Raw genomic sequence first — 15,364 nt, forward strand, 5'->3', positions numbered from 1 at the left:
TTTTGGCAGAGCTGCTGTGGAGACAGAGGGAATTCAACTGCCGTGGCCTGATCCCAACAGCCCTGGAAAAGCGGGAGGAACACCCACAGGGCCTTGGTGGCAACACAGAGTGGGGAACACGGCAGAGGAGAGGTTTGGGATGGGGAAAAAGAGAACCCAGAGCCTCCTGAAGGCTGCTTTGACCATCAGGGCAGTGAAGCTCCAGGGCCCTGCCAGGTTCCTCTGCTGGAGGAAATGTGCAGGGGAAGTGTCCGGGCTTTGTTCCTTGTTGGGGCTTTTCCCTGGAAGTCCCTCCTTTTGTCACCCTTTGGATTCTGAATCTTGCTGCTGTTGGTTTTGTCCTCTCGCTGCTGTTTCAGGAAATTGTTCTTCCCTCAGCCCTTTGGGACCTTTGCCTTTTGTGCCTCCAGCGGCAGGGGCTGGGACAGCGGCCCCTGGTCTGGAGCTGCAGAATCCCATTCCTAAAGCCCGACAGAGCTGAACAAACACCATTTCTGCCAGTTTAAACAAAAAGCTGCATTTTGCTACCAGAGAAACCAGTGCTGGGTTCCCCTGGCACTGGGAGGGGAGGTGGGGAGCCATGGCTGTACTGGGAGCACTGGGAGGGGGAAAGGGGAGCACTGGGCAGCCCCCCCTGACTCGGGATCATCACCCCAGGCAGGAGGGACAGCCACGGGAGCCTTGGGGTTCCTCGTGTCCCCAGTGTCACAGCATGTTCTCGTAGATGTCACAGGTGTCCTGCAGTTGCTCTGCGTGTGTCACCTGGGGGTCCTTGGGTGGGACAGTTTGGGGGACCCCTGTAAGAGACATCGGTTCTGGGGACCTGATTTGGGCTGGCAGCCATGGGTGACGTGTCCGTGTCCCCAGGCATCCCCCGGACTCACCCCCTGCCCGCTCGGTGCCCACGGTGGGGGTGTCCAGCAGCTCCAGGGGGGCCCTGCGGGGATAAGTGGGTGAGGGAGGGGGGTCTGGGGAGGGGGGGAAGGAAACTCACGGCTGGAGCCCCCCACTCACCTGTCCTGGGATTTCCGGGCAGCTGCAAGAAAAAGGGGAGGGGGTGATCATGGGGTCTCCAAATCCCACCTGGGTCCTTGATACGGCCATTGGACCCCTGAGCCCCCACCAGACACCGATTTCTACCAGACTTCCAGGCCCCTGCACCCAAAACCACCCCGGAGAGTGCCCCAGAACTCCCGAGCCACTCGGGTATCCCAACTCCCCCAGGACCCCTGAACCCCCCCAGGACCCCTGAACCCCCCCAGGACCCCTGAGCCTCCAAGAACCCCAAGAATGGAATGCAGGGAACCCTCCAAACTCCCCCAGGACCCCTGAAAACCCCTCAAAACCCCTGCAAGAGTCTGCAACGCCCCCCTAAAGCCCCCAGGAGCTCCCAGTGACACCCCAGTATTCCTCAGGGACCTTCCTGGGACGCCCCAGGACCCTCCGAAACGCCCCCAAACCTTTGAGGACCCCAAGCAGAAGTCACTGGGGGCTCAGATTGCCCCAGGTCAGGGGTTTTGGGTGGTCCCAAAAAGCCCCCCCAGTCTGTGAGATTTCCCTCCACTTCCTGTAGGACCTCGTTCACTTCCATCGTCACCCACCCCGGCGGTGCCACCAGTGACAGCCCCCGATGGCAGCCAGGAGCAGGAGCAGGAGCACGAGGGTCCTGCTGACATTCACAGCCACTGCCGGGCACAGAGGGGGACACATCAGGGCCACCCTTCACCTCAGGAGTGCCTCACATCCTGGTGACCCCACCTGTGTCCCCCCGCTGTCACCTCCAGAGACAAATCCGGCTGTCCCGGACCCCCAGTGACATCACCTGTGTCCCCGTGTCCCCCCGCTGTCACCTCCAGGGACAAATCCGGCTGTCCCGGACCCCCAGTGACATCACCTGTGTCCCCGTGTCCCCCCGCTGTCACCTCCAGGGACAAATCCGGCTGTCCCGGACCCCCAGTGACATCACCTGTGTCCCCGTGTCCCCCCGCTGTCACCTCCAGGGACAAACGCGGCTGTCCCGGAGCCCCAGAGTGTCCCCGAGTGACGTCACCTGTGTCGCCGTGTCCCCCCGCTGTCACCTCCAGGAGCAGCTCGGGGCTGAGTGCCCGGAACACGCGGTGCCCGTCCTGTCCCAGCTGGTTGGTGGCCACGCACTGGTAGGTGCCCGAATGTGCCAGCCCGACGTGGGCGAGCTCCAGCAGGGGACCCCGGGCCACCTCCCGGCCGTGGCGCAGCCAGGTGAAGGTGACAGGGGCTGAGCCCACCTGCACCGAGCAGCGCAGCCTCACGGGCTCACCTGCGCGCACCTGCTGGCCCAGGGCACCGGGGCTGATGGTGGCATTGGCCACGGGCACTGCGGGGACACGCACGGGGCTGTCACCTGCCCAGGGGGGATGGCGGTGTCCCCATGGGGGTCGCCCCCCATCCCGAGGGTCCCGCTCACCCAGGACGGTGACATTCAGGGGGACACTCTCGGCCACGCTGTCCCCGTCGCTGACCCGGCACCGGTACTGGCCGCTGTCATTGTCCCCAAGGCGCCGCAGCTGCAGGCGGGGGCCGGTGCCCAGCGGTGTCCCCGAGCCCTCCCGGTGCCAGGAGAAGGACAGGGGACCTGTCCCCGCGGCCACCGCGCACTTCAGCACCAGGGGGTCCCCCAGTGCCACCTGTGCCCCGGGGGGCTGCGCCCACACGGACACCCCCGAGGGCGGGACCGCTGCGGGGGGAGAGGGGGACACCGGGGGACACTCAGGGACACCGGGGAACACTCAGGGACACCGGGGGACAGTCACGGACCCGGGGGACAGTCAGGGACACCGGGGGACACTCAGGGACACCGGGGGACACTCAGGGACACCGGGGGACAGTCACGGACCCGGGGGACACTCAGGGATCCGGGGAAGAGTCAGGGACCCAGGGGACCCCAGCCAGGGAGAGGGGACGCAGAGCTGGGGGGGCTTGGGAAGGGACCCCGAGGAAGGAGGGGGGGTTGGGGGAGGGGACACCTGGACAGGGAGGTGGGGGACACCAGGGCGGGGTTCGGGGACCCGGGGCAGGGGTGGGAGGAGGGACCTGGGGAGGAGGGAGGGACCCGATCAGGGATGAGGGGACCCTGGAAAGGTGTCGGAGAAGGATGGGGGTCTCCAGGCAGGGCAGGGGGACACGGGGAGGGACTCGGGAAGGGATGGGGGGACACGGGGCGGGATCCGGGAACGGAGCAGGAGATCCGGGCGGGGATGGGGGAACCCGAGAAAGGAATCCGGGGAGGGCTGGGGACACCAAGTCAGGGCTGGGGGACACGGGGCGGGAAGGGGAGACCCGGGAATCACGTCAGCGAGGGCTGGGGGTCCGCAGACAGTGCTGGAGGTCCCCGGGCAGGGCAGGGGGAGCCGTGCAGGCTGTGGGGGCTCCCCGCGCCCATCCCCGCACTCACCGAGCACCGTGACGCGGAGCGGGGCGCTGCTCTTCCGCACGGCCCCCCCCTGGCTCTGCACCTCGCAGCTGTAATTCCCCGAGCCGGAGACCCCCAGGGCGGGCAGCAGCAGCTGCGGGGACCCCTGCGGGCCCCCCAGCTCCCGCCCGTCCCGGTAGAAGCGGTGCACGAGGGGGGTGAGGGGCCGCAGGGGGCTGCGGCTGCTGAGGCAGCTGAGCTTCAGGGGGGACCCCGCGATCAGCTCGGCCGGAGCCTCCAGCACCGGCACCGGGAAGAGCTCTGGCAAGGAGAGGGGAGGGGGATTTGTGAGCCCTGGGGAGGGGCTCTGGGGGTGTCGGGCTGGCGGCTGTGGGGTGCTCACCGTGCACTGTCACTGACACCGGATCCGACTGTTCCCACTCTGGGGACCACGAGGACCAGAAAATCCACCGGGCCCAGCAGCGGTAGCCGCCGCTGTGCTGCAGCCTCAGCGGGGACAGGGACAGCTCGGACCCCCGCAGGGGTTCCCCCAATTTCTCCTCCCCATGGTAGAACCGCACCCCGGTGACCGGTTTGTCCCGCCGGCTCCGGCAGCGCAGTGTCACCGTGTCCCCCTCCACCAGCGGCCACGCCGGCACCTGCAGCACTGGCGTGACTGTGGGACAAGAGGGTCCCGATGGCAACGGGAGGAACCGGGGGTCCCCCATTGCAGCCGGGTGGTCTCGTCGCTCTGGGATGCGCTGGTGCTCCAGGGATACACCGGGATGTCCCCAGAGCAGGGCTCAGGTCACAGCGGGGTGACCCGTGAAGCTCAGCTCACCCAGAGCTCCCGGGATTCCCACAGGTGTCGCGGGGGAGACACAAAAACCTCTCACCATTTACAACCTGCACGGGGGGGCTGCACCCGGTGCCGGCTCCGTAACACTGGTAGGTGCCACTCTCGGTGACAGTGAAGCTCTCGGGTCCCTTCTGTCGCCATCGCCGCCCGTCCTTGTACCAGGTGGTGTCCCCGGCGGTCCCCGAGCCCCGGCAGGTCAGTGTCACCCGGTCCCACAGCACCGCCGGCCTCCAGGGGGGCTCCACGAGGAGCTGCGGGCTCGGGGCACCTGCGGGTGACAGGGGACAGCAGCGTGCCAGGGCCAGCGCGGGGCTGGGGACAGCGGCGCGGGGACACGGCATCCCCCGAGGACTCACCAGCGAGGCCGAGGCTCTGGGCTGCAAGGGACAAGGGACACGGCTGGCTGGCGGTGGCAGCCGGGGGACAGCGGCAGCGGGAGCCGGGCTCTGGGGCTGGCCCCGAGCCGGCCCCGTGGCGACACCGCTGGGGCACCGAGCCCTCGGCGACGGGGACAGCGCGGCCAGCCCGGGCCCAGGCAGGACATGGGGACACCGGGGACCTCCCGGCCATGGGGACAGCGCGGACACCCCGTGCTGCCACAGCTCACCCCCGCCAGCGCCACGGCCACATCCCTGTGTCCCTGTCCCCTTGTCCCCTTGTCCCTGTGTCCCTGTGTCCCCATGTCCCTGTCCCCACAGCTGCCCCAGCCCCAAGGTGCCAAACCCCTCATTCCTGTCCCTCCTCTCCTGTCCCCTCTCCTGTCCCCTCTCCTGTCCCCACGGCCACCCCACGGCCCCGCTCACCTCTTGCTCTGCCTCTGCTGCCCTTGGCGACCTCAGGGGACCCCGCAGCCCCCCTGGGCCCCCTCCCCACCGCTCTCTGCCCCACCCCGGCCCATCCCCGGCCCACTCACCCCACAGGAGCAGCGCCACCCTCGCGGCCATGCCGCTGTCCCCGGCCACCCGGGCTGCCTGTCACTCGCTGCCACGGCCACCTGTGCCCTGCCTGGCGGCTCCTGGGCCGAGGAGGAAGGAAGCGCGGTCAGCTCTCGTCCCCACGTGGGGCTGGGACAGGGTGGGGGCAGGGTGGGGACACGGTTGGGGACAGGGTGCTCCCAGGACCGGGACAATCAGGGAGGGCCGGGAATGAAGGATGGGTGGCCCAGGGAAAGGGGTAGCTCAGGAATGAGCTCCTGGGAAGGTTGTTCCGAGGGAATGGGGTTCAGAGAATGGGGATCATGAGGAGGGGGTCCCCGGGGGTCGGGGTGCCTGGGAATGGGCCGGGATGCACGGCCAGGAATGGAGGTGCCAGTGGGATGGGGGAATGGGGGTCCCTGGGATGGGCTGGGATGAAGGGAAGGTGGGCCCTGGGCAATGGAGATCCTGAGGACTGAGAGTCCCAGGACAGGGAGACCCAAAGGAATGGGGGGTCCCATGCTGGGGTTCGCAGGGGAATGGGGGTCCCAGGGATGGGCAGTGGCTGGGTGAGCATGGAGGTTGCAGCTCCTTCCCTGGGTGTCAGATTTTGGGGAGACCCGGGGTGCTCGTGGTTGGGGGAGGCCCCCCAGGAGGCTTCCTGATGTTTCCAGGTCTCTACTGTGGGGGATGCAGGTGTCCAGCTGTGCTCCCCCAACGCTTTCACTTCGTCTTTCCCGCAGCAGAAGGAAGAGGCCGTTTGTGCTGGGAGCCAGCTGGGAGCGGTGCCGGTTCTGTTCTGGGGGGCACATCCAGGGAGTTCCTTCCTCCTTGGGGTCCCTGTTGTGGGGGTGACACGTCCTGGAGGGATCGTGTCCCAGGGGTGACACATCCCGGTTGGATGGGGGTTCTGGGGGGGTGGGGGTGGGTGTTTTTCGCTGTCCCAGGAGTGGAACATCCTGTGAACCCTTCTCCTGGGGGGTCCTGCCCACCCGCTCTCTCCCCGGTGGGACTCAGTGACCTCTGGGGTGTTGCAACCCTGTTCCCTCTGCAGCCACCCGCTTTGGGACTCCTAAATTCCCCTTTTGGATTTTTAGGTGCCACCCACCCCATCCCACAGCCCTCCAAGACCCTTCCATATGTGAGAAGCCACCACGGTGGTGACAGCGGGGGGTGACATGGGCTGGGTGTCAGCTGGGGAGGGAACAGACCTCTCCAGAGCCCCCCAAAACCTACCCCACCCCTCCAGCACCTGCAGGGTGTCACTGGGAGCCAGGAGACAAATGATAGAAACAGCCGTGACCCCCCCACTCTGTCCACAGCCCCCAGAACCATCCTGCCCCTCCACCCCCCAGTACCGGGATGGAAAACTGCAGCTTTTTCCCCGTGGAAAAGTGTCTGATTTGGTCCCAAAATTGCTGCCAAAGGGCTGTGACAGTGGAGGGGGGCTGAAGTTATTGGGGGCTGTGCCCTCCCAGTCCCACTCCTCACCCCCCCCCATGGGGTTTCTGTCCTGGGGGCTTGGGATGCTTTGGGTTTGTTGGGTTTGGGGAGAAATCCTGTTCCAAACTTCTCCATTCTCGCTCGTCCCCTGCAGGGTGTGAGGCGGCCAGAGCAGCTCGGGAACGGAGCCTGAGGGGCTGTGCTGGGGCTGTGGGCAGTGAGCCTGGCTGGATTGCAGGTGTCCCCAGAGCTGCTCCATCCCTGCCCTCCTCACCTGCACAGCCAGGAGAACAAAAGGCTCCTGCCTTGGCAGAAGGGCAGGGAGGGCTCAGAGCAGCAGCAGGGGCTAAAGGGACTTGGGGAAACGAAGAGAATTTATTCTGCATGAAAATCTGCAAAGGGAGAAGTGAAAGACATCTGAGAAACTCCATCCGCCCTCGGGAACTGCGCCAGCGGGGGCTTCCCTCGGGCTCACAGCCCCCTGTGGGCATCTCCTGCTGGGCCGGGGGCTCCTGCAGGGCTGCAGGGGGGTCTCTGCTCCCCGGGGACCCCCACGGGCTGCCGGGGAATCTCCGGAGCCCCTCGTGCCCCTCCTTCCTCTCTGCAGGGCTGTTCCTCTCGCAGCCTCGGGCTCCCTTTTGCTGCGGGAAGTCCAATTCTGCCATCCCTGACTTTTCCCTTTTCATCCCTCAGGAGCCTCGTTCCTCCCCGACCCGTTCCAGGATGTCTCCAGAATCCCGGGAGCTGTTGGTGGCCTTGCCATGGCAACATTCGGTCCCGACATGTCGCGACAGAGGCTTCGGTCGCGCTGTCACCATCACATTGTGCCAGTCCCGGCCCTCGCAGCGCGGTGGCAGCAGCGACCTGCGCTGGGCTCTGAGCGCGGGATCCCGATCGCTGTCTCCGTTCCTGTCACCTCCCCAGTGTCCCCCCGGTGTGTCCCGGTCCCTCCCCAGGGTCCCCCCGGTGTGTCCCGGTCCCTCCCCAGGGTCCCCCCGGTGTGTCCCTGTCCCTCCCCAGGGTCCCCCCGGTGTGTCCCGGTCCCGGCACCTCCCCAGGGTCCCCCCGGTGTGTCCCGGTCCCTCCCCAGGGTCCCCCCGGTGTGTCCCGGTCCCTCCCCAGGGTCCCCCCGGTGTGTCCCGGTCCCTCCCCAGGGTCCCCCCGGTGTGTCCCGGCACCTCCCCAGGGTCCCCCCGGTGTGTCCCGGTCCCTCCCCAGGGTCCCCCCGGTGTGTCCCGGTCCCTCCCCAGGGTCCCCCCGGTGTGTCCCGCTCAAATCCAGACAGAAGTTGTGGCCAGGACCCCTCCTGGCCCTGAGAGAGAAAAGAAACCAGAAAAGCTCTGGAAAAAAAAACCAAAAAAACCAGAAAAGCACTTTGAGGCAAAAATTCAGGCAAAAGAGTGTTATAGACACATATTCTATTGTTGGCTTTTCGCAAATATTATATGTATTATTCGATGTATTTTATATTATATGTATTTTTCTATGTATTATATATTACATGTATGATTATATGTATTATATATTTATTATATATTTGATTCTATGTATTATATATTATATGTATGATTATATGTTATATATTATATGTTTTGTTATATATATATTATATTATATGTTTTGTTATATATATTATATTATATGTATTTTTCTATGTATTATATATTATTTATATGTATTCTTTTATGTATTATATATGTTTGATTATATGTTATATATTATATGTTTTATTATATATATTATATATTATATGTATTTTATATATATTATATATGTATTATTCTATGTATTATATATTACATGTTTTATTATAGATATTACATATTATATGTATTATTATATGTATTACATATTATATGTATTATATACTTATTATATGTATGATTATATGTATTATATATTATTATATGTATTATATATTATATGTATTATTAGATATATAAGGTTAGAAAACTTTGTTGTATTAGTGTGATTCCTTCTATTTCCGTTGTTGATGAAGCTTAGAAATGGATGTATAATATACAAATATATTGAGCTATGGCAAGGTATTGAAAAAAAACCAACTTTTGTTTGTATAACCTAAAGACTGAAAAAGATGGTCAGAGACCCCCCTCCATTCTTAAATTCTTTTATCCAGATGAGGACAGCAGTGACCAGAGCTCCGGGGGAGGGATTTATTATTAATTAACATTTCTGTTATCAGGGAATGTGAAACTCCGTGCAGCCATGGTGATTGATTTATTGGGAAGGGGGCGAGTCAAAAGCTAAACAAAGAAACATCCAGAACTTCACGTGAATGTTTGAATCGTGGATGAGAATTGATGAATATGCAGTAAAGTTGTGTTTTTAAGGGACAATCCTTTGTCAGTGAGGTGAGCTCTCTTGGCTGAATGCAGAAACACCCGGCCGTACCTGAACACTTTATTTTCATCTCCTAATTGTCTTTTCATTGAACTTTTAAATTCGATATAAAAACATATGAACCTCGTTTTTCACAGAGGAGTAACTGTTCTTTACTAGAGATAAATAGAACAGAACAACCCAAACCAGGAGCTTTCACCCCTCTCAGGGCTGTTTGTTGCCCTTGGCCGGGGTTTTGCTGGCCAAGGGCTCGGCAGGGGCAGAGGCTGCGGGGATTCGCGGTGGGGCAGGGGGGTGAGAGCTGCCCGGGGTGATCTGGTGGGGCAGGGGGGTCAGAGCTGCCCGGGGGGGTGAGAGCTGCCCGGGGTGATCCGGGTTGTCCCCAGGGCAGGAAAAGAAGGGAGCGCTCTCCCCGCCAGCCCCGCGGCCGGTGTCGGCCGGGAGCCCGGGGCTGGCTCAGCGGGTCCGGCCGGGAGCCCGGGGCTGGCTCAGCGGGGCCGGCCGGGAGCCCGGGGCTGGCTCAGCGGGTCCGGCCGGGAGCCCGGGGCTGGCTCAGCGGGGCCGGCTCGGGGCCCGGGGCTGGCTCAGCGGGGCCGGCCGGGGGCCCGGGGCTGGCTCAGCGGGGCCGGCCGGGAGCCCGGGGCTGGCTCAGCGGGTCCGGCTCGGAGCCCGGGGCTGGCTCAGCGGGGCCGGCTCGGAGCCCGGGGCTGGCTCAGCGGGTCCGGGAGCCCGGGGCTGGCTCAGCGGGTCCGGGAGCCCGGGGCTGGCTCAGCGGGGCCGGCCGGGATCCGCAGGCAGAGCTCCATGGCCGAGCTGAACCCGGGACAGCTCCCGGCTCCCGGCCGGGCGAGCCCGCCAGGAAAAGCTGCTCCGAGCCTTCATTCCCCTCCCGGTCCTTCTGCTGCAGCAGCGCACGCTCTTCCCGTGGTCTTTGATCGCTGCAGTCACTCCCTCCCGCCACCTTCACCAGGACAGTGGGAAAAAATTCACTGAGAACCCTCAATTTTCCCATACCAATATCGAACTTAAGACTTCTAATATATATACACACTATTTTATATGTACATATACATATACATATACGTATATGTATTTTTCTATACTTATATACACATATATATTCTATACATATATATATATTTTATATATTTACTGTATATATTTTATATATTGTATATATAAATATTTATATTTATTTAATATCTTTTTATATATTTCTATGTTTTATATATTTTTCTATATAAATAATATAAATAATATAAAAAAGAATATATAATAATGTTATTATATCAATACCTATTTATATAAAATTATAAAATAGAATATGTATAAAATATTTATATTTATATATGTATATATTTAATATATTCACTTGTTTATACGTGTTATATTATATTATATTATATTATATTATATTATATTATATTATATTATATTATATTATATTATATTATATTATATTATATTATATTATATTATATTATATTATATTATATTTATTATTTATTTGTGTATTCATTTATTTATATATACACATACTGTGCTCTCACTGGCTTCCCTTTTCCCTTCTCCTTCAGTTCTTGCACTCCCCTGCCAGGGCATGGGGAGATTTCCTCTCTCAGCATCTCCCATCTTCTCCATGGTCAGGTAGGAAGAAGCACAGGTTGGTTTATGGAAGGATGTTCCAACACTCAGTCCTGCCTGGGATCTGGGTTTGCTCAGGGGGAAGCTTCCTAACAACTTCAGCACCTGGTCCATCTCCTCCTGCCACCATGCTCCCATCCCACCAGGGTGATTCAGGTCTAGAAGTTTCTTCCAGCGTCTTTCAGATGGCAAATGGGAAAATCAACCTAAACCCACAGCGCAGCCCCAGAGCGGAGCAGGTGGGACAAGGAACCTCAAGGCTCCTCCAGCCCCGTGGGCAGCTCCTCCCAAACAGCCCTGAGGCCAGGGAAGGATGGGAAATGCCATCTTCTCCAAAACAATGTTTATTGGAAAAATGGAAATGGAAATGGAGCCCCAAATGGGTGGGGAACTGGAGCTGGTTCTTGGCGGGGCTGGGCCTAGGAGAGGATTGCCTTGGCTCGCTTCTGGGCTTTGCGCTCCACCTGGGCACAGAACTTCTCGGGCATGCCGGTGGCTCTGCAGAGGAAAGAAGGCATCAGGCTCCCGATGGATGCGGGAGCGTGGCCCTGCAGCGGCCCCCGTTTGCTGAGGATGCCGAGGGAGCCGGGAGGGGGCCCAGGCTGGGACAGCAGGAAGGATTCGGGGAGCGCAGGAAGGATTCGGGGAGCGCAGGAAGGATTCGGGGAGCGCAGGAAGGATTCGGGGAGCGCAGGAAGGATTCAGGGAGCGCAGGAAGGATTCGGGGAGCGCAGGAAGGATTCAGGGAGCGCAGGAAGGATTCGGGGAGCGCAGGAAGGATTCGGGGAGCGCAGGAAGGATTCGGGGAGCGCAGGAAGGAAGCGGCGGCACCGGCAGCCCCTGACCTGAGCTCCTGCAGCTTCTGCTGCCCGAAGTGGGCGAGGCGCTGGCTGCGCTGCCGAGCCTCCTGCTGCTGCTGCCGGCCCTCCTCGATCAGAGCCTCCCGCTGCCGCTGCCGCTGCTGCTGGAGCTCCTGGATCTGCCTCCGCAGGTATTGGGCGTGAGCGCGCTGCCGGAGCTGCCGCTGCTCCCACTGCAGCTTCTCCCGCTCCAGCTGCTCCTGCTGGGCCCTGCGGGAGAGCCGGAGCTGCCCCAGGGGCCCTGGCCCAGCGCCTGGGCTGCCGCTGGAGCCCCCGCAGCCACCGGCTGCAAGCGGGAGCGCCCCGGCCACGAGCTGAGCCTGGCCTCGGCCCCGTGTGCCTCACCTGAGCACCCTCTGGAACTCCTGGCGGTCCTGCTCCAGCTGCATGGCCACGTACTCTTCCTTCTGGGCCACCTGCTCCAGCCGCTCCTGCCTCAGCTGCTGCTCCAGCTCGGCCTTCTTCCGCGCCTTCTCCAGCTCCTGCCGCCGCCATTCCCGCTCGGCGGCCTCTTGGTTCCTCTTGGCCCTCAGAGCATCCTGCCCAAACAGGGGGCAGGGCTGGGCTTCCCCCCGGGGCCGTGGCTCTGCCTCTGCCGCCACCGCTCCAGGACGTGCCCCGGCTCCGGGGGCTGCTCCCGCCGACCCCCCGCACCCGGGGCCGCTGCCCCTTGGCCGGGCCGGGGACAGCGACGGTGCCAGGGGAGCGTCCCCCGTGCCTGGGCCACTCACCCGCTCTGCCAGCCAGTCCTGGACCCGCTCCTGCGTCACCCTGAGCCGGGCCAGCTCCTTCTCCTTCTCCAGGCGCAGCCGTTCCTTCTCCGCCTCCAAGGCAGCATCGCGCTCCTATGGGGACAGAGCCCGGGGTGAGGGACAGAGCTCGGGGTGAGGGACAGAGCCTGGAGTGTGGGACAGAGCCTGGAGTGTGGGACAGAGCCCGGGGTGAGGGACAGAGCCTGGATTGTGGGACAGAGCCTGGAGTGTGGGACAGAGCCCGGGGTGAGGGACAGAGCCCGGGGTGAGGGACAGAGCCCGGGGTGAGGGACAGAGCCCGGGGTGAGGGACAGAGCCTGGATTGTGGGACAGAGCCTGGAGTGTGGGACAGAGCCCGGGGTGAGGGACAGAGCCCGGGGTGAGGGACAGAGCCTGGGGTGAGGGACAGAACTCGGGGTGAGGGACAGAACTCGGGGTGAGGGACAGAGCCCGGGGTGAGGGACAGAGCCCGGGGTGAGGGACAGAGCCCCAGGATGGGACAGAGCCCCAGGATGGGACAGAGCCTCAGGGCAGCTCCTGCAGCCCCTGCCCAGCCCACCAGGACCCCGCTGCTCTTACATCTTTCTGCCGCTGCTGCTCCAGCGCCCGCTCCTCCTCCATCCTCTCCCGCTCCCGCTGCTCCTCCTGCAGCCTCTGGCTCTCCTCGTTGAATTGTTTAATCTCGGCATGGATTTGCTTTCGTCGCTCCTGTTTCTGCTGCCAGGCCTGGAAATGGCCCGCACGGTTGGAGGCCACGGGGCCGAGTGCTCCCTCCTCCTTGTCCTCGCTCGGGCCAGGGAGGCTTTGGGCCACGTCCCGGGGCTGCCGCAGAGTCCCCAAGGGCGCAGAGCTCTGCTGCTGCTGCCTGCTGTCCCCATGCCCCGCGTGTGGCTGAGCCAGCCCTGCCAGAGCCTTTGCAGCCGCCTGCAAAGCTCCCTGCAGCCCCCTGTTCCCTGCTCCCACCTTGCGATCCTCCCTCTTCATCTGCTCCAGCCGCTCCAGGTGCCTCTGGCCCTCCTGGTACAGCTCCTCCTCCCTCAGCGCTCGCTCCTCTGCGTTCTGCTCCATCTGTTTGGCGATGTCCTGCCTGGCTCTGGCGACGGGAGAGCAGGAGGCTCCCTCTGGCCCCATCGCGCTCCCCGTGCTGGGAACGCCGGCACGGGCAGGGCTGCTGGGCTTGGCACGGCCCGGGTGCCTCCATGGGCAGCAGGGAGCCTCCTGCCCACCTCAGCAGCTCCCGCTTCCTTTGGCACTCCAGCTCCTCCTGCACCTCGCTGCCCTTCTCCCACTCCATCAGCATCATCTTGTCCAGCCGCTTCTCCTCGTCCGCCAGTTCCTTGCGGATCGTGCGCTTCTCCAGGACCTGCTTGTCCCAGATCATGTTGCACTTGGCTTCCAGGAACAGCTGTGGGGACGAGAGGGCTCTGTGGCTCGGAGCCGCTCCGGGACACGGGGAGCAGGGGCCGAGGCAAGGAGAGGAAGGGCCCGGCAGCACGGGGAGCAGGGCAGGCTCGGGCGGTGCCGGCCGGCAGCGGGGAGCGCTGGCCCTACCGTGTTCAGCGCCCGGATCTCTTCCTCCTGCTCCAGCCTCATCCTGGCCGCCCGCTGCAGCAGCTGCTGCTTCTCCTGCTGCAGCTCCTCTTCCACGTCTCTCCGCCGCTCCCTCTCGTCCTGCAGCTCTGCCTTTCTCTGCTCCTCGCTCTTGGCCTTTTGCAGGGCTTCCTGCGAGGACAGAGAGCGCTGCCCAATCGCGGCCGCCTTCCCGAGGGCTCGCAGGGCTCCCGCTGGAGCCGCCGCGCTCCCGGCACGGAGCGGGGACGGGACGGGCTCCAGGGGCCCTGGCCCGGCCGTGGGCCCCCCTTCGCACCCCTCTGGCCACACACCCCGTGCCCGTGCAAGGCCGGGAGCGCCGGGCACAATCCCAGGGATGCTGCCCAGCTCTCCCTCGAGCCCCGAGCCCGGCAGCCTCCCCTGAGCCCCAAAACACGGGGGACAAACGGGAGCCCCTGGGGGAAGCCACCAGCCCCGCAACGCCGAGCGGCAAAAGGGGCAAGCGGGAGGGGAGATGCCTACGAAAGCAGCGTCCTGTCTGGCTTTCAGGCTCTTCAGCCTGTCCCGGCGCTCCTCCTCGCTCGGGGCTCGAGCTGACTCCTTGATCCTCTCATATTCCTTCTCCCCGATGATGAGACACGCTTGGGGTTTCTCCTGGGGAACGCTGGGGAGCACGGGGAGAGAGCTGAGTGTCAAGGACCCAGAGCCCAAGGGCTTCCCGTGTTCCCTGAGCTGCCCGAGCCGCCCCCTCGGCCACCGAGGCAGCCCAGAGCAAGGCAGGAAGCGCTGGGGGAGCCGTGGGGACCCGGCTCTCCCGGCCTGGGGGGAGGCAGGAAGGGCAAGTGTGCTGAAAGTGGCACCAGGCTGGGGTGCGGGGGCAGGAGCGCCGGGCACACCGCCAATCCCTGCTGCCCGGAGATTTTGGGATGGTGCAGTGACACCCATTCGCCCAAAAGCCCTCAGGGCTCGGGTACAGCCTTACACGAGTTCCCGGATCACGTCCTTGGTGATGATTCTGGTGGTTTTGGGTTTGTATCTGACGGAGGGCCGCAGTTCCGGGTGTTTTTGCACATCCCGGAGGATCACGATGGGATCACTGCTGGAGCCCGTGACCTGCGGCAAAGGGCGATGTGAGGAACCCGAAATCCCCACACTCAGCGCTCCCCGGACACCGCCGGGTCCCGGGGGGAGCTCTGGAGCCTCGGGGGCACGGCCGGAGGGGACAGAGGGGCTGGGGGCTCGGGGGAGAGCGGGATGGGGAGACCTTGGGAAGGAGAGGCTGCAGTCCGGGGGGGGAGAGCGGCCGCCGGCGGGGGAGGAGGGACCCCCGGGAGGAGCGTCCGGGCCGGAGGGGCCGGGCTCCGGTACCGGCAGTCGCGGCTGCCATGGATCTTCAGGGAGCGTGGGAGGTGTGACCGTGTCCTGGAGCCTCCTGTCACCGTGTGACAGGGCCGGCGGTGCCGATGGCTCTGAACCCATTGTGACGGCGCGTCCGGAGCCGCTGTCGCGACACGTCGGGAGCGACTGTTGCCATGGCAATGTCATCAACCGCCCCCGACACTCAGGGGGTGACCTGGAACAGGTGGGGGATG

At 62.4% G+C, this 15,364-nt stretch overlaps 2 protein-coding genes across 5 annotated transcripts; both read right to left on the reverse strand.

The window, feature by feature from the left end:
- Window positions 1–576: 576 nt before the first annotated feature.
- LOC102108656 (Fc receptor-like protein 4) lies at window positions 577–5,260 on the reverse strand. 4 transcript variants are annotated; one of them, XM_088068629.1, is made up of 12 exons: window positions 5,161–5,260; window positions 4,604–4,624; window positions 4,285–4,515; window positions 3,792–4,064; window positions 3,431–3,709; window positions 2,444–2,713; window positions 2,297–2,353; window positions 2,051–2,135; window positions 1,602–1,685; window positions 1,015–1,036; window positions 885–937; window positions 579–797 (listed from the first exon to the last, which is right to left on the reverse strand). In XM_088068629.1, exons 1-12 carry the CDS (start codon window positions 5,189–5,191, stop codon window positions 728–730), a joined length of 1,476 nt encoding a protein of 491 aa, XP_087924755.1. In that variant the 5' UTR covers window positions 5,192–5,260; the 3' UTR covers window positions 579–727. The 4 variants fall into 4 exon arrangements, with proteins under 4 accessions (XP_087924753.1, XP_087924754.1, XP_087924755.1 ...); XM_088068627.1 differs by having other exon boundaries at window positions 577–797; window positions 2,051–2,353; XM_088068630.1 differs by lacking the exon at window positions 1,602–1,685.
- A 5,729-nt stretch (window positions 5,261–10,989) lies between these two features.
- Window positions 10,990–15,251, reverse strand: LOC102101066 (cilia- and flagella-associated protein 45-like). The gene is made up of 11 exons (XM_014263060.2): window positions 15,141–15,251; window positions 14,755–14,885; window positions 14,295–14,436; window positions 13,773–13,943; window positions 13,448–13,626; window positions 13,185–13,314; window positions 12,801–12,947; window positions 12,201–12,314; window positions 11,815–12,008; window positions 11,455–11,679; window positions 10,990–11,107 (listed from the first exon to the last, which is right to left on the reverse strand). The coding sequence occupies exons 1-11, from the start codon at window positions 15,249–15,251 to the stop codon at window positions 11,029–11,031; spliced, it is 1,623 nt and encodes a 540-aa protein (XP_014118535.2). The 3' UTR covers window positions 10,990–11,028.
- Between the last annotated feature and the right edge of the window lie 113 nt (window positions 15,252–15,364).

Source organism: Pseudopodoces humilis, chromosome 31 (assembly GCF_049639895.1).
Source record: "Pseudopodoces humilis isolate 2021_Gansu_Grassland_sample_001 chromosome 31, ASM4963989v1, whole genome shotgun sequence".
NCBI lineage: Eukaryota > Metazoa > Chordata > Aves > Passeriformes > Paridae > Pseudopodoces > Pseudopodoces humilis.

Bases quoted from the DNA above. Each gene is read 5' to 3' on its own strand.
- LOC102108656 (XM_088068627.1), bottom strand. From the start codon at position 5,191: ATGGCCGCGAGGGTGGCGCTGCTCCTGTGGG. The intron at 4,065-4,284 runs GTGAGAGGTTTT...CTTGTCCCACAG, and splicing joins CCCCGTGCAGGTTGTAAATG to TCACGCCAGTGCTGCAGGTG. The intron at 2,354-2,443 runs GTGAGCGGGACC...GTGTCCCCGCAG, and splicing joins CCTGAATGTCACCGTCCTGG to TGCCCGTGGCCAATGCCACC.
- LOC102101066 (XM_014263060.2), bottom strand. From the start codon at position 15,251: ATGGGTTCAGAGCCATCGGCACCGCCGGCCCTGTCACACGGTGACAGG. The intron at 13,627-13,772 runs GTAGGGCCAGCG...TCGTCCCCACAG, and splicing joins AGATCCGGGCGCTGAACACG to CTGTTCCTGGAAGCCAAGTG. The intron at 11,680-11,814 runs GTGAGGCACACG...GCTCTCCCGCAG, and splicing joins GAGTTCCAGAGGGTGCTCAG to GGCCCAGCAGGAGCAGCTGG.